This window comes from Vigna radiata, chromosome 11, assembly GCF_000741045.1.
Source record: "Vigna radiata var. radiata cultivar VC1973A chromosome 11, Vradiata_ver6, whole genome shotgun sequence".
NCBI classification, from domain to species: Eukaryota; Viridiplantae; Streptophyta; class Magnoliopsida; order Fabales; family Fabaceae; genus Vigna; species Vigna radiata.
The window spans coordinates 447,746-466,177 of NC_028361.1; the positions used below are offsets into that span (position 1 = coordinate 447,746).

The 18,432-nt window shown below is 31.0% G+C and overlaps 2 protein-coding genes across 3 annotated transcripts; one reads left to right on the plus strand and one right to left on the minus strand.

Moving 5' to 3' along the window:
* Positions 1–4,529: 4,529 nt before the first annotated feature.
* LOC106777510 (tyrosyl-DNA phosphodiesterase 1) lies at positions 4,530–10,772 on the plus strand. Of its 2 annotated transcripts, XM_014665084.2 has the most exons (15): positions 4,534–4,919; positions 5,002–5,220; positions 5,358–5,570; positions 5,880–5,940; positions 6,394–6,470; positions 6,572–6,829; positions 7,198–7,287; positions 7,407–7,541; positions 7,786–7,935; positions 9,049–9,152; positions 9,563–9,616; positions 9,745–9,835; positions 10,065–10,145; positions 10,233–10,386; positions 10,478–10,772. In XM_014665084.2, the coding sequence occupies exons 1-15, from the start codon at positions 4,725–4,727 to the stop codon at positions 10,546–10,548; spliced, it is 1,953 nt and encodes a 650-aa protein (XP_014520570.1). In that variant the 5' UTR covers positions 4,534–4,724; the 3' UTR covers positions 10,549–10,772. The 2 variants fall into 2 exon arrangements, 1 of the variants encoding a protein (XP_014520570.1); XR_002670029.1 differs by lacking the exon at positions 9,745–9,835 and having other exon boundaries at positions 4,530–4,919.
* A 2,604-nt stretch (positions 10,773–13,376) lies between these two features.
* LOC106777512 (polyubiquitin 11) lies at positions 13,377–14,763 on the minus strand. Its single transcript, XM_014665087.2, has 2 exons — positions 14,666–14,763; positions 13,377–14,245 (listed from the first exon to the last, which is right to left on the minus strand). Exon 2 carries the CDS (start codon positions 14,243–14,245, stop codon positions 13,556–13,558), a length of 690 nt encoding a protein of 229 aa, XP_014520573.1. The 5' UTR covers positions 14,666–14,763; the 3' UTR covers positions 13,377–13,555.
* Between the last annotated feature and the right edge of the window lie 3,669 nt (positions 14,764–18,432).

Genomic DNA, 18,432 nt, shown 5'->3' on the forward strand with positions numbered 1-18,432 from the left:
ACTTTGGGACGATTTTGGTTTTAGTCTATTTTCAAATTATGGTACAATTTAGTCCTTCAACTTTAGAAAACTCTGATTTTAGTCTTTTTTACCAATTTTTTTTAACTTTATTTGTTGTTTCAAGCACGTTTCTTAGTTAACATTGAAGCAAAAATGTGTCAAATAGTATAAACCATCCAAATACTATAATGAAACGTGTTTGAAACAACAAATAAAGTTAAAAAAAATTGGTAAAAAAGACTAAAACCAGAGTTTTCTAAAGTTGAAGGACTAAATTGTACTATAGTTTGAAAATGGACTAAAACCAAAATCATCCCAAAGTATAAGGACTAAAAACATATTTAACCCTATATCTCTCTCTGTATATATATATTATCGTGAGAATTACTTGAAGAAGTTGTACATAAGAGAATGAATGAGTGATTAAGGAGAATTATATTTAACCATTTACTGTGGAAATTAACTAAGTATATACTTTGACATTAAATAGCTCGAAAAAATTTCTTGCTATGCATGCAATTAGTAGTAAAGTGATTGGAGCTACTAATATATAAGAATAAGAATTTGATAGTGTTTTTAAAATTGAATGTTAAGTTAATTTCGCTGAAATATTTAAATTATATTTTATTTTTTTGTAAAACTTTGTGTCAATATATGTAGGAATTTGAAAAAAGAAATTAAAAGCAAAATATTATAAACGTAGGTTTATTTAAAACCATAATAAGTTTTTTTATTTTCATGTTAATTGAATTTGTTTTTATAATGAAATAAAAGTTGAATAACACTGTGGGAGAATTTGGGAGTGACGTAAGCATTGGGCCTCTTACTGGTCCTCAATGATTATGAGGCCTTAAATAATAATGATTTCACTTTCTAGATTTAACATCAATCAATGTGGTGCTTTTGACATACCCCACCACATATAATTCAGCATTGTTGAGTTCTGCCACACATTTTTTCAATTCTTTCATGTGCATTGTTGGTGCTTCTCCCCTTTCTCTCAATTTCAAATTCTTTCAAACCCTAAACAAAATAAACCAATTAAAAAATGTTTTATCCAAATATGAATAAAAATAATTATAATTAAAATAAATACTGAAATATTTGTGTATCTCACCTTATTCCTATTTTCATCCTCCAACCAAAAGTACTACAATAGACCTTTTGTCTCTATGAAAAGATTAATAGATATTCCAGTTCAATTTATTTTAGCTTAAACCAACATTTTAAAGTTATTTTTTAGAAATTAACTCATTTTAAATTTTAAATGTGAATTATATGAATTAAAAGGTGATATCAATATTAGCTAATGTTTAAAAATCATTTTGAGTATTAAAAATATTATTTCATCTATTCTCTCAAAAAATCAATACTTTTATATTAAATTAGCTAGAGGTGACTAGAGAAAAACTCAATTAGTTAATGTGTTAAAAACAATTATTGAAGTTAAATAAGAAATTAAATTTTGTGCAATTGTTTCGAAATAGGCTATTTATGTAGTTAGATGCCTACTTTTTTTATATGCATTTAAAATATAATAGTAATGTAATTATGATGTTTGCTAAGTGCCAAACTTATTTTTATATGCATTTATCTCCAACATTATTTTTATTGTAACACATTTTAGGAATAAAGTATGTATTGGACTATAATTAATTTAGTACCTAATTCATTATACTTTTATGGAATTTCTTTATTTAGTTATTTTATTATTGGCACAGAAGTTTAAACCGAACATCTTAGGTAAAAAGATTGAATATTAAATTAATATTTTGAATAATATAGCTATGAATTACACATCTATAAGAACCTGAGTATTATGAGGTAAAACGTTCCTAATATTAATCGAATCAGAATTTTACTAATCACGTAAACATGTCTATTTCTCCACATAACAAGCACTTCAAAAATCAATTATATATTGAATGATTCATTTTTCTGTTATATAATCAAGAAAAATATTATGTTAATTTTCTGTCAATAAACAAACAGTCTACACACAAAAATGGAAACTCTTTCACAATAGAAATATACAGTAAATATTTTAATTATGCATGAGAAAATAATACTCAACTTATTATAGTTATCAATATTAAAATCGAACCTGACTTTTGAGATTAATTAAAAGCATTACTTTAATTTAGTTCGTATTATTTATTCAACTTAAGAATGGTGCACCTCAAAAATGGACACGAGAGCTGTTTTAAACAATAATGTTAAATGGTACAACGATAATTTATTATTTACTTTTTTGATATAATAAAAATATAAAAAATAAACGATAAGAATTTTCACAGAATTTGATTAAAATTTTAAAAAAATCACGAACCCTCAACTATAGTGTACAACAACAAATTAGGGATTTGGTTTAAAATTAAACCATAAGAGTAGTAAATAAATAACAAAAGATTGTAAAAAAAATAATTAAAAAGTAGGTTGTCTTTTCCTTTTCATGAATTAGAATTTTTTAGTTTACAGAAATAAATTTATTGGTTGATTTCAATAGTTAGGATTTAGATAAGAGTAACATAATATACATTAACATTCATTCGATACATCTAATAAAAGTAAAATAATTTTAAAAAATAAATTTTATAATTAAAAAAAAGAAAAAGTAGTATCAAATTACTAAAAAAGATTGTGTACGAAATTGTATATATTTTTTATTTCTATGAGTATCTTTCTTTTTTTTTCTATTTATAATGATGTAACATAGCAGCGTTGTTTTCAGAAAAGGAAAGAAAAAAAAGTAATGTCGTACGTTGATTTATGGATCTAAGTTTGTATGTATAGAAGTCGGCAATGATTATCCCCAATCAGTGCTTTTCCTCTCTCTTTCCTTATTGGTGTTGTCAATTCGCATCCATTTGCTAGCTTAAATCAAACATGCTATTTACAATAAAAATCTATTCTGTAGAAAAATCATTCCAACCCTACCACTTTATTATTCAATATTTTTATTTCATCTTCTAAAATATCAAATCAATTATTGACAACAGGGAACGACAGATACATTTTCAATCTTCAGTGTAGAGTCTTCCACTAAAAAAAAATGTAAAGTAATTTATGAATATCATAAGAAAATTAGACAATATGTTAATCTATTTGATGTTTTTCATCATAAAATTTTACAATTTTAAAGTTACATAAATCACGACAAATCTTCCAACTGAACCCACAAAATATTAGCTTTATTTTGTTTGAATTTTATACTAAATTTAAACAAATCAAACTTTCATTTTTATGTTTAATTCGGTAAATATATAATTAACAATCAGACTAAATCGAGCAACAGAACACTCATTATCAAAACACAACAAAATCACTTATCATAAAAAAAAAAAAAAACTAATATATAACTTCTTTTTTCTATAATAATTTCAGTATTTATGTTTGTTTGGATTTGCAGCGAATGCATCTTTATTCAAATGAGAAGATAAGAGGGAAAAACTATCTCATCTTATTATATAATTACGGTTTAGCCCTCATAAATTGATTTCTGAAATTTTTAATTACCTTGGAGGAGATAATGGATTGCAGAAGGAGAAAATAGAATCAACGATCCAAAATCGATTATGTTGAAATATTAAAGGCAGCAGAATCGATTCTTCTTATTTTGGAATTGATTGTCTTCTCCCATGTATAAGAACACAAAATTGATTTATTGTTTTAAGTTTTTATAATAATAATAATAATAATAATTTCTAATATTTACATTTAAATTTATATCACATTTATAATCCAAAATAAAATGATAATCATGTAATTTTTATTTATTATTTTTTTTAATCTATCGTACATATCACATTACACACAAACATTCATTTCAAACTCACTTAAATCGTATTATCTATTTTTAATTCAAATAATCCCAACTTTCACCTCTTTTTTCTCTTAAATCCATTTTTCCAAACTCATTTTCAAATTGAAACACAACTTTAATGATGTCAAGTTCTTCAACTTTATTAATTATGATTGACGGATATCAATTGAATAAAATGGGATAATTTATCACTTTGTTGGAATGACTTTATTTTTATTTTTTCAAAATTTAACGAATCCGCCCGAAGAACATCCATAAATTTAACCAATCTACACAGAGAACACCCATGAGTGGGTTGCTTAATTCATATAGGCTTTTACTTGCTGCACCCCTAAATTTTTTCATTTTTAAAAGTGTCTTCCGAGTTAAATATTCGGAAATTTTTTAAAATGAACTTTTTGAAATTTTTAGAATAAGATTTTTGAATTGAGATTCTGAAATAAAATTTCTAGATTGCATGAACTGTAATTTGAAATAAGTTTTTTTAGCATGAAACTTAAACTTTTTGGAATATATATATATAATATCTTTCAGAATTAAATTTTCGAAATATTTCTATTTGAAATATATTTGTGAAAGAACTTTCTGAAACACATTGAAAATAGCTTTCCAGAATGAGTTTTCCTCATTTTGACTTTGCAGCAGCAGCAGCGAAGTATGGACCATGGACCGTGATACAATTATGGAGTGCAGTTAGTAATTCTGTGTAAGCCAGAAAGAACAGAGAAGTATGGGCTATGGACCGTACAGAAGGATTTGGGCTTTTGAAGGAAGGTCCAGCATAACGTTGTTCGGCTGTGTTTGGTGTTTAGAGTTTGAAATGCAGGAAGAAGAAAGTGTTTGAGGCTGCGAAAGATTGTGAGTGTGTTTTATCGCGAGGCGTTGATTTAATTACAGATTAATGTCTTTGTCTGAGGTGGGATACCTGATTCCGGTGAATGAAAGTTTAGAGGAACAAGGTTTAGTTCCGAAGTTAGCTATTACAGACGGCACAAACGTTATTGGGCGGAACAACATTCCTGTTCCGGACAAGAGGCTTAGCCGCAAGCACCTCACCTTAACCGCTTCTCGCGATGGCTCCGCTAATTTGCTCGTCGTATGAACCTTCTTCACTCTTTTTTTTTTTTTTTTTTTTTTTTTTTCCAATTCGTGATTTCCTTTCGCTTTGTTAATATTAGGAGGGGCCGAACCCAATCGTTGTTAATTCCGGGAATAAGAGAAGGAAGCTGAATCATAAAGAAGAAGCTACCATTTGTAATGGTGATGTAATCGAGCTCATTCCCGGTCACCATCTTTTTAAATATCAGGTGTTGGGGGGTGACGTAAACTCTTCCAGTGGTAGAAATAATGAACCTCAAGCATCCTTCAGAAGTAAAGCTTCAGGCAGGACTTCACGGGTATTCAACTGCTTACGTCATGATCCTACATTTTTAATCTGTGTTCGTGTCAGCCATCTGAATGTGCATGCATTAGACGATTTTTCTCGTTTTTTTGTTTGAAAAATGAATTGTTCCGTTGGGTGTAAACTCTGCAGGATAAAGTTGAAACATCCAGCCAGAAACAAGGTAGGAATGCAGAAGCAAGGAAGTTTGTGCATTCACAGTCTGGTGAAGACAGTAGTGTGGAGGCCATTCGTAATTTCCATGTCCCTAATGACCAAATACCTTCCACTTTTCGACTTTTGCACGTGCAAGGGTTACCACCGTGGGCGAATACTTCTTGTGTTTCTATAGGTGATGTCATTCAGGTTAGTAGGGATAATTTTATTCCAGATTTTAACTTGTTCTTGCATTGCCCTGTTGAATGGTGATTTTGAACTATGAAGCATCTGTTTTTGTCCTTCATGGTAGCACTTAATTGAATGTTTCTTTCTTCAACTTTGGTCGAGATTAAACATGCAATCCTACAAAGCTCAAAAGAAATCTTTTCTACTTCAGTAACTGGATAAATTTAATAAATCTGCACAAAAGACAACTCGAGCTGCACAGCAAAAGTATTTTAACAAGAAATTAATGGAACTCCTCATTGATTTTATTTTAATTCTTCTCACTGATAGGGGGATATTCTAGTTGCTATTCTATCAAACTACATGGTAGACATTGACTGGTTGATTCCCGGTGAGTCTTCTGTTATGATTTTCCAATTCCTCCTTGCTTTTGCCTCTCTATTCCCCCAAATTTCACCTGTTTGTAGTCTGACAATCGTTTTTGTCCTAGAGACTACTGAGGTTATGTACTAATTTAAAAATATTCTGGCATTCGTTGTCATACTTTCAAATTGCTGGGAACATTTGTTATTTTGCGATGTTAATTCTTTTTCTTTTCCAGCTCCTCTTGCTCCTGCGGAAATAGTGCACACTTTCTCTTTCTTATAGAGTATTACACTACATTACTTTACATATTTGCATATCCCAAAGGGGGAACCCAACCATCTATTTCTCTATTATGCACAACCAGAGGCTCCTGGCATGTCTTGTGCTCTGAAATTCGTGCTTACGTGAACAGTTTTGATTGAGTTTCTCAAATTGTTGATCTCATTCTATTTCTCCCTTTCAATTTTTGCTGGGATAGCTTGTCCTGCACTTTCAAAAGTTCCCCATGTGCTAGTCATTCACGGAGAAAGTGATGGCAGGGTGGAGTGCATAAAGGTTTGTCTAAGATCTAATATATTTGGTTAGTTATTTGCAAGATTGATTACGTAAAACTGGTTGAAGGTATTCACTTGCTATGCTACTTCTCTGATTGTTAGAGAAGCAAACCTGCAAAGTGGATTCTGCACAAACCAACATTGCCAATTTCGTTTGGGACACACCATTCAAAGGCCATGCTGCTTATATATCCTCAAGGAGTGAGAGTCATTGTGCATACAGCGAACTTAATTTATGTAGATTGGAACAACAAAAGCCAAGGTTTGTGGATGCAAGATTTTCCATGGAAAGATCAAAATAGTCCAAGCAATGGATCTGGATTTGAGAATGACCTGGTTGAATATCTCAGTATACTGAAGGTAATGGAAGACAATTTTCATTTATATTGGGAGAGACGAATAAACAATCTCAAGTTGATAAGATAAAACTAATGCTGAATAGTTATTGAAAAACCTAGTTGAAGTAACCTGTCCCAAATGTTAGACAGTTGGATTATTGTAGAAAATTCACTTGTTAAAAGTTTTTTAACAGGTTATTATGAAAACTTGTTGCTAGTCAAAGTACTTATACGGCCCATGAAGGCTAAATAGTTTCCAACAGATGTTGATATCGATGTTATTGATTGACTGGATATTATCCTTAGTGTTGCTACGATAACTGTCTGTATTAGGCATTTTTAACAGGCACTATACATCTTACTCATAACATTATTTATTTGGTGGTTCAGTGGCCGGAGTTCTCAGTTAAAATTCCATCGCTTGGAAGCGTCAGCTTATGTCCATCTTTCTTCAGGAAGTTTGATTATAGTGATGCAAGGGTACTTTTCCACTTATTTTTATTAAATTATGTCCGTTTTTTATTGAAACGTTTAAAAATATGCAGATTGTCAGATACACTGTAAATCAGGATACATAATGCTGTTTGCATTGTATTCAGGTTAGATTAATCGCATCTGTACCTGGATATCATTCTGGTACTAGTTTGAAAAAGTGGGGACATATGAAGCTGCGTTCTATTCTCCAGGAATGTACTTTTGATGAAGAGTTTAAGAAATCTCCACTTGTTTATCAGGTACTGTTTGGCTCTAGGCTAGGTTGCATTATACACTTGTTTTGGCGCAGTTGGTTCATGTTAATCTTATAACTCTAGGATTAAATGGAAAAAAGTTAATGTTAAAGTATTTCACTATTGTTATATTTTCTCTCATTTCAACTCAAGTTTTTGACTATAATGTATCACTTCAAGACAGATTTTATAGATTGCAATATCTATCATTTACTATTTTTTTGATGATCATGGCTTATATCTACTGCAGTTCTCCTCCCTTGGGTCTTTAGATGAAAAATGGATGACTGAGCTAGCATCATCAATGTCAGCAGGCCTCTCAAAAGATAAAACACCCCTTGGTATGGGGGAGCCCCAAATAATATGGCCTACAGTGGAAGATGTCAGATGCTCTTTAGAGGTAAAGCATTTAGATGTGGGGGATGTATTTTTTACTTTCTGGGATAAAAAAGGAAAACTGCCTCTGATTTGAGTTTCATGTTCAACTTAAAAATTATTTTGGAGCATAATCAAATATCTGTTGATATGGCACGTGCCTGGTCTATTTTTATCAGGTCAGCGACCATTTTTTATTTTACGACACATGCTTAAAAATTCTCTCTTATACTTTTTAAAATAAGTCTAGATCATTTCTCTTTGTTTCACTTAGTAATGACAATAGGTATTGGGGCAGGTACCTATTACCCAGAGCTTAGGCTGCACGTTATATGTAGAAGAGCAGTTGCCCCAACATTCGTCCGTTTAATTCCCGAATAGTCAAACATGGGCCCATTTACTCAGTTGAGTCAGTTCCTCCGTATACAAGTTAAAAGACTGGAAATATTTTAGTTTGGCTTTTTACATGAAAAGTCATAGAGAAGAGTTCAAAAGTTATCATTATTAGAAATTGAGGTACTATATTGGAAATTGGCAATGTTTTTAAAATATTACTCCCTCCGTTTTACACTCGCATTTTTTTAAATCTTTTGGTTTCTATTTAATTGTTATCTTTTAAGTTTAAGACAACATTAATTGCTATTTTGTCATTTATACCCTTATCCTTCACCTAATTTTTAACTAGTTTACATATATACATTTGTGTGACGTAGAAATGAAAAGGGTAAAATGGAAAATCCTGTAAGTATTTTATTAGAGTCAAGAAATTTTATTGCATTTTTTTTATTTCTCCAAAAGAACCTTAAATGATATTTGAAAAGGAATGGTTGGAGTAGTAATTATCTGAGACCAATGCTTTTCCTTTTTTACTTTAAATAGTGGTTATTGTTGGATGGAACACTTACCACTATGTCAAACACAATTCAACAGTTATAACTGACATAAATAATGCAAGTTTTTGGGCTATCAAAGTATTTAAACTTATAGTATGACTACTCTCCTTAGTTCTTATCTTCTCTCATGCTTGTTAGTGTCAGCTTTTGGTTTCATCTTATTTCTTTTTTCATGTAGTTCTGTTCGTTATTGAATGTCTAAATGCAACTTTGTTGACAACGTTTGCCTTTTATTTGTTCTGTAGGGTTATGGGGCTGGAAGTGCAATTCCAAGTCCTCTGAAGAATGTGGAGAAAGCATTTTTAAAGAAGTATTGGGCAAAATGGAAAGCAGACCATACTGGTCGCGGGTAAGTTTATCTCATTTTACAATGAATGCTGTCCCTTTAGCTTAACAATTATTTCAAAATTTAAGCATTTAATGTGTTCACGTTTTCTTGGAATTATACCAGTCATACAATATTTTTTGCAGCCCATTGTTTGAATTTGAATAAAGAAATTTGACTATTTCTATGAGGAATTTTTCTTTGCGGTTTTTGGGATAATCTTCTATGGAAAATATTACTTAGAACACCTTTCTGCAGGCCTCATTGGAGTCTAACTTATCTAAGAGCACCGTTGGCGAAAACTTGGCACTCGCCTTTACTATTTTTAATATGCGTCGCAAATTTTGATTGGAAACACATGCAAATTTTCCTAAAATTTTTATTGGGAATGGTAATTTTTCTAACCAATTATGTCTATGTGTGCTATGTTTCAGCCGTGCTATGCCTCATATAAAGACTTTCGCTCGTTATAATAATCAAAGTCTTGCGTAAGACCTCCGTCAGACCTATTATATGCACTTCAGCTTTTATGTTTGTTGAATTTTTTAGTCACGCATTGCACTGCTAAAGTCACGCTATAGATAGTTAACTGTGGAATTACCCTCTTCCCTAATAGTTGGTTCTTGTTAACTTCGGCAAATCTTAGCAAAGCTGCCTGGGGAGCTCTCCAGAAGAATAGCACTCAGTTGATGATTCGTTCGTACGAGGTATCTCATGTTATCTGACCGATGGTGTTCTTATCTGACAGCTCAGACCCAAAAATTGTCTATAGCCCAGCCAAACCTTATCTAATAAAATACAATGATCTGAAGATGCCAAAAAGTGTTTTCTCTGATTATTTGTTTCTTATTGTACTTTGGCATTTGCAGTAAAAATACATTTCATCTTGTTCTCCAGAGGTTGCACTAAAAAATATTTAAATTCTTTTCATTTTAGCTGGGAGTGCTATTTTTACCATCATCGTTCAAACGACGAGGATCTGTATTTTCCTGTACCTGTAATGTTGCACTATCTGAGGTAGTGAATCTTTGATGTTCTTTATGCTTGGCATTATTTAACTTCAACTGGAGAGGGAGACTCATGCTAACAAAGTAAGAATTGCAGGATAAGTGGCCAGCCCAAGAATCTTCTGAAACGAAGAAAACAAAACTAGTAACCCTTAATGGGCAGAAAAAGGACAGTATGCATTCACCATCTGATGTTATTATCCCTTTACCTTTGCCTTACGAGCTCCCTCCTCTTCCTTATTCTTCCCAAGGTTAGTCACAGCTGTTTCCCGCACGTGTATAAGTGACTTGACTGTTGTTGTCGCGTGTAACTTGTCTTCTAATTATTAATTTCCTCTGCAGATGTCCCTTGGTCTTGGGACCGGCAATATAAAAATAAAGATGTCTATGGTCATGTTTGGCCCCGGATTTGAGCATATCAACACCGATTCCGTTCACAGTGTACATATCATTTCGACTCCTCTCAGTCGTGTTATGGATAATGGCACGAGTGTTTTTGCAACAGAGTTTCCTTGTGCATATAGTTTGTCATACTTTGGACAAAGTTGTCTCATTTTCATTTCGAATGTTTTCTTTTCCTGTCAGAAATATATCAAATATTGAATGCTTATTTTGATTCTAAGAGATTTTTTTTTTTTTTTTGTTTCAATTACTTTTCATTCAGAGGTATTGAAACCATCTTTAGTAGGTTGGACTGGATAAAGATGAGATCGTAGCTCCTTTATAAATATCCTTTGTCACATAGTGTTTACTGTAAATAATTGTTAGTGGACAACAATAAGGAGAATAGGATTAGATGAAACTGAAATTAGTTGAAGAAATTATTTGAAATAAGGAAAATAGAATTAGATGAAACTGAAACTATTTGAAACTTATATGGTACAAATTTTTAGCGGTTAATAACTGAAAATATCAATATTACTGTTATTTGTCTCTTTTATCTTTCTCAGATTCTTACTCTTGGCATGCTTTTTTCTACCTTTTCTTCTTATTCGTTGTTCTTTTCTTTGTGTTTGTTTGTATTTCTTCTATTTGAGTTATTGCAGGACTTATATATCTTGCAAATTTTACTTATTTTTTACGAGATAAGGTGATTTATGTATGAATTGAAATCCAAAACAATCGTAAAAGAAATGGGGTAATTTCGCTTATTAGAGGTAGAAAGCAATCCAAAAATGTGAAACAGAAACATGTCCTCGCTTAGAGGATTATTCCATATGCAACAAATTGGTATTTTAGGATGGTTACTAACTATTATTTTAACACCCAATCAATATTTACAAACACTTTACATCTATTAATTTATTTTTCAATATCTTTTTTTAATAATTATAAAAGTTAACTTTTTTAACAATCAAAATCTTTTAAAAAAAATCGTAAAAGTGGTGAATATAAGAAAAACAGAGTTTCCTTTATATTTCCACCGAGCGTGTTCTTCAAATATAAAGCACGAAATTTCTATCCCTATTAATCCGGTCTTCTAAATACTAGAATACCATGGTTAGTACTAAGATACGAAGAATGGTGACATCCAGTCTAAGCATGATAAACCAAAACAGTAGATATTATCAAATTTCAAAGCGATGAAGTTGATAGTAAGTGTTACAAAGTTGTTGAAAGTAATAACATAAAAGGGAAAAAAAGTTGATTTTTTATAATCCATACGTCATAATTGATGATTGGTCCGTTTCAAATATTTTTTTTTTAAAAAATTCAACAGACTAATAAAATAGCGACACATATTTTATTGTAAAAAAATTGTTAAAATATCATCATCCAAACATGCATGAAACTGTAACTTTAACAACATTTTTAATGTAACTTTAACGGCTTTTTTTTTTACAACTACTTATGTGACAAGTTATAATTGATTCTTTTCAATCAAATAGTGACTGATAATTGAAGAAAATAATTCTTATCATATTCTACTGAAGATTGTTGCTGAATTTGAAGAAAATAATACCACATATAAAGTTAAAAGCCACCAGGAAGAAGAAGAAGACGGAGGAGAAGGCGAAGGATTCTCCCCTCTTCGAACTGCTTCCCAGCGACATTGATAAGCACCTAAACGAACATGTATGCGAAAAGTTGTGCAAATAGGTCGGCTCCGTGGAAGGCGTGGAAGGCGTGGAGGAGTGCGTGAAAGAATGCGTGAAGGAGATGGAGGAAAACCATAGCTTGAAGGGTTTCAATGAACTGAGAATGATTTGGGATTGAAAGCATAGGGCATTGAAGTTGGCTATATAGAACAAATTCACGAACACGAGTGCCGGAAATGGAACGTAATGTTACCTCTTTGTCAATTACAGCATCCTTGTATGACCCGAAAACTTGTGATGTTGGAAAATATGGGAACATGACAAATAGGTGAGAGTGATAGTAAATTAGTCTTCACCAACATCCCTAAACGTACAATACTTTAACGTTCTAGAAATTAATTTTAGAAATTAATTCCACTATTTAATTTATTGAATTTGTTCGATATAGATAATTCTTATCGTTAAGTATGTACAGCTTTTTCAATCTTTTAAAAAATATTTTTATTTTATTTATAAATAAATGAAATAACTTAATGGAATTTGGTAATAAAAATAAAGATGTCTATGGTCATTTTGGCCTCGGATCTGAGCATATGAACACCGATACCATTTACTTTTCATTTCGACTCCTCTCAGTTTGTCATCTGACTAATAGAAACTTATACTATGAAACTTACAAGTAATAATAGAAAACAAAACTTCTCATTTATTCGTTCGAACACACACGCTTTTAATAGGTATACACTAGCTTTTGATAATTATATTCACCAAAGTTACAACTTAATTGGTGTTAAAAAACTTACACTTAAAAGCTAATCTTTCTCACATTCTTACTTTTAGCATGATTCATCTTTTCAAATTACTCGACTCAACAATAAAGGAACAAACATCACCAAATCTGCATTCCGGCAAGCTTTTGATATTAAAAGACCCCCAAGCCTTGAACCCTGTAGCGCTGCACATGTGGAGTAATTTCGACTATCAAATAAAAAAGTAAAAGAAATTGGGTAGTTTCGCTTAATTAGAGAGACAAAGCAATCCAAAAAACTGAAACTGACTCACTTAAAAACTGAAACTTATGTAAATTGGTATTTTAATTTTAGATTTTCACCAAGCCCGTTCTTCAAATATAAATTACGTCTTCTAAACTACGATACCATGGTGACTACTGAGACAGAAAATGGTGACATCCCGGCAAAGTATGAAAAAACGAAATAGCAGATACTAAATTTCAAAGCGAATGAAGTTGATATTAATGGATTACAAAAGGTTGTTGATAGCAATGAAGTTAAAACAAATTTATTTAACGGGTCAACAGAGACCCATACAGAGAAAGTTGTTAAATTTGAAGACAACAGCCCAGAAAGAGGAGTTATAGTACTTAAAAACCACCACGAAGACGCAGGACAAGGTGAAGGGTGGACTCCTTCTGGATATTGTAGTCAGCAAGGGTCCTCCCATCTTCCAACTGCTTCCCTGCGAAGATCAGTCTCTGCTGGTCCGGTGGAATTCCCTCCTTGTCCTGAATTTTTGCCTTCACATTGTCGATAGTGTCAGAACTCTCAACCTCCAGAGTGATGGTCTTCCCAGTCAAGGTCTTAACAAAAATCTGCATCCCACCCCTGAGTCGGAGTACAAGGTGAAGGGTTGACTCCTTCTGGATGTTGTAGTCTGCAAGGGTGCGGCCATCCTCAAGCTGCTTACCAGCAAAAATCAACCTCTGCTGGTCTGGGGGAATGCCCTCTTTGTCCTGAATCTTAGCCTTCACATTGTCAATGGTGTCTGAGCTCTCCACCTCAAGGGTGATTGTCTTTCCGGTAAGGGTCTTAACGAATATCTGCATTCCTCCACGTAGACGGAGGACCAGATGCAGGGTTGACTCCTTCTGGATGTTGTAGTCAGCCAGGGTGCGACCATCCTCCAGTTGCTTTCCGGCGAAGATCAAACGCTGCTGGTCCGGTGGAATCCCTTCTTTGTCCTGAATTTTGGACTTTACGTTGTCGATGGTGTCGGAACTCTCCACCTCAAGAGTTATGGTCTTACCAGTCAAGGTCTTAACGAAGATTTGCATCTGCACCGTCATACCCAACCAACAGATAAATCAAAATCAAACCAGAATAAGAATCTTAATTAGAATAATTGAACAAATTTAGGGCTCAACTCCAGATCAAAATCACGATCTCCAAACACAAAACTAAAAATAAAGCATCACACACACAAAAACTTAAAATTCAAAGCCTGGAATGTTAAGAACGTCCATAAGATTTCTTTATCAGGTTTAAAAGGCAGCAGCGAACAGCGTAAAACGACAATCACAGGATTCAGGTTCGCAGAACCATACACCAATTGCGGTAAAATTAAAAACCTAACAGATTTTTCAGATGCATAAAAACCAAAATATTGAATTGCAGATAGATGATAAAAACCTATGAAATGAAAAATTAGGAGGCTAAGCGGAAGATTTAAAAGAAGGAGAAGAGGAGAAACACACCTTGAAAGATTTGAATGAACCGAAACGATAAAAATGAGATTGAATTGGTGATGGGAAGCATTGGGGGTTTGGGGTGTCTTATATAGGAAAAACACGAGAGGCGGTAAAAAAAGACCGTTACCACTTTGCCAATCACATTGCGACGCGTGTAAGGAAGAGCAGAACAAGGTAGCTTCTAGAATCACGACGTTGGAAATATAAAATTCATTGATGGCATTGGCGGTCCTTTTTCTTTTCCTTTCTATTTTTGGATTTTTTTTTCTACAAAGAATGTATTATTGGATTTAGTTTGTTAGAACATCGTTTTAATGTATTTATTTTTAGTTTTATTACGTCATACTACTTTTTTAAGACTTCATATATATTTTTTGAAGTTTATAATATCTCATTTAATAATATATTTTATTTAAATTTTAACCAAGATATTAATTTAAAAATACAAATTACTTTTAATAACTTTTTTATTTTAATGATTCAAGACATTATATTTGTTATCATTGTCTAATATGAAACTTTATAAATTTAAATTATAAACTCTAAATTCTACTACCTTTAAGCTCTTTTTACTAAATTTTAAATTATTCATTCCTTTCAAAAACCAACAGTCTGTTTAACTTTTGCTTGAAAAATAAAATCGAGAAACATTTGCAGAAATTATTTATTTTAAAAAAGTAATAATGTTTTGTAATTATTAAAAAGTAATCCTCTTATGAATAAGTAAACATCGAATCACTTTATGCTGTGTTCGGATGGTAGGATCTGGAGGAGATTATTTAAGTGGATTTGAGTGGATTTGATGGTAATTTTTTTGTTGTTTTTTTGAATGAATTTGTGGGTAATTGAGAGTGGATTTGAGAGTAAAGTATGTGAGAATTAGTGTAAGATTTGATTGATGCGACATATTTAAAAAATTTATTTAATTGGTAAAAATTAAAGATTATCAAAATACCCTTAATAATAAAAGTAATATAAAATTATAATGGTTAATATTATATATAATTGTAAAAGTTATTATAAGAAAAAAAAAATTAAATTTTAACATGAAAAAAAATTGTCTTATTATTATTATTTTATTATTATTACTATTATTATTTATTATTATTATTATTATTATTATTATTATTATAAACAAATATATTTATGATCCATTACAGCTATGAACTTCATTTGCCACGTGGTGAGTTAAAAACATGCAAAAGAAATCCCAGGTGTGTGTTTGAGTGTTTCAAACACTTACATCTGTTATGCAAAGTTAAGAACATTTCCCAGTATTTCATGCAAACAACAACAGAGGGCAACTATTGCTTCTTCATCTTCTTCGTCTTCAAGCATTCATATTCATCTTTAACCATCTTTTTCTTCATCTTCGTATGGACATCAACCTTATCTACATCTCTGCAACATTAAAAATAACAAAAATAAAGTCAAAATATGCTCTTGAAATGGAAGGGCAAATAAGACCTTTAACATTCAATCCCCTCAAATCTCTTCACATCTGCGGGTGACCGAAAATCCATCAATCCCGCAAATATATCGTCCCTTTTCATCGCTTTTCCTCTCAAACGAACACAAAAAAATTTGCATTTTTTCGCTCTCAAAACCACGTGAACACTTAAATCTGTTCATGCGAACAGACGCTTTAACTCACTACAAATTTAAGATGAGTTGATTAAAAAAATATATATATTTCAACACAGATCATAATAAATTTAATTTATTGATTCATCCATATATTTTAAGTATTAAATTATATTAAGAAAAAAAATTTAAATGTTTTTTTATCTTTAAATATATTAATATCGTATTAAATTTTTGTAATTTTAAATTATATACTGTTAGAGTTTAACGTCATTTTGAATTTATATTTGTATTAAATATTATTTATATTTTAATTAGAAAAAAATTATAACTTTTGTTTGGATTAAAGAAAAAAATTGTAATTGAATCAATATGTGATAGACTAAACAAAATTTGAATTTTTAAAATTTGTTAATAAATAAATTAAATTAGATTAACTCATTAAATAACTAATTCATAATAATTTAGATTAGATTAGGTTAAACTAGATGAAATTAATAGCTCTAAATTTTATATATATCTATGCAACTTGTAACCTTATGCAAACACAGCTAATAAGCACAAAATATAGTTTTTTTTATTCCTCTCGGCTCACTCAACTCAATCAATCATATTGTGTAGAGAAAATATAAAGTCTCACCCGTGCCTAATCTCATTCTTAAACCTACCCAACTCATTAGCGAATATATCATAACTATATTTTATACACATTATTCATATACTTTTCCATCTCTCGATCGTTTCCTTTGCTATTAAATTTCGATAGCTTTTATTGAAAGCAGTACTTAGCTTGATTATAATAATTTGTGCTTAGTCCTGACCACCTTTTACACATAATCCACATGCAACTTGTTATATTATAATTAAAGAACAAGTGGCTAATTAATCTATGTATGGAACAAAGTATAGCATAATTGTGGGTAGCTAATTACAATTTTTATGTTTATATGTGGGCTGGCTGGCTAACTTGAGTTGCTGGAATTTGTACTGAGTAAATTTTTAATGAAGAAAACAATGGGAATAACGTCATGTTGGATTAACGGGACAGGATAATAGATTACCTAAAACATTTAGTATTTTTCACATAATATAAGGAATAAATGTATCATTAACAAAGTATAGCATATAGACGACAACCTTCTTTCTCCCCATTTAATATGAGTTTTCTAATTTTTTATAAAGCTTCCACCATTATTTAAAGCAAGAAATTATGTTAATGGATCACGTTGTCTAACGTCTTTTGATGGTTTTAAAGTCCTGAATTAAATTATCATTGTGAACAACTAGATGACAATAATCGGTATTATGTTATAGATGGCAATAATTTTTTTAAGTAATATACCAATATTTTTTATCATGTTTGTTGTTTAAAAATATAAAATTTTCATAAAATGTTACTTTTGTTGCTATTAAAAATAATTTAAGTGTTTATGAATCATGAAAGTGAAAAAATATGTATTGAAATATAAAAGGTAAAAAAGGCATCAAATATACATAAATAAAATTAAAAAATATTGTAATTTTAGAATTTGAATGAAAGTGTATTTCTAACTATATGGAATATATGAAACGCTATTACAATATAGGCATATCTACATCCCTTTTAAATATTCAACCATCTGTTTAACAAGTTGGTTTATGAATAATAGTAAAAAAAGTGAAAGAATGATGACTATCATGCAAGTTGCTTTAAAAAAAGGAACTTGATAATGGCCATCACGATGAAGAAGCGAAAAACAAGGCTTTCTTTTGTCACGGTGCAGAAAATTATGAATGACAATGAACAAGATGACCAACATACCATTACACTTTACCCAATAAAAAATATAAGATTAAAAAGAATCAATGTTGCTGCCTCGTGGAAGAGACTATGCACGTGACACCATGCTAGTAATACTATTTGAAAACATGAATAGAAAATTGAGTTGTGATTGTTTGAATAAAGTTTCAGATTATGCTAAAGTCGGGTACAATGAACAAAGACTAAGTAAGATTGAATTAAATATGAGCCTCTGCTCAATAATGTCTTCTCCTTTGTTTTCATTATCTAAAACCATCCATTGCCTCTTATTATGTCTCGTGCAAATAAAGTGCCTCCACTTGCCATGCTTTTCTTTTCAAACTTACATATATAAATTTAATCTTAAAAAATATTTATCTATTGCAAAAGTTCGCACTATCATTCAAGG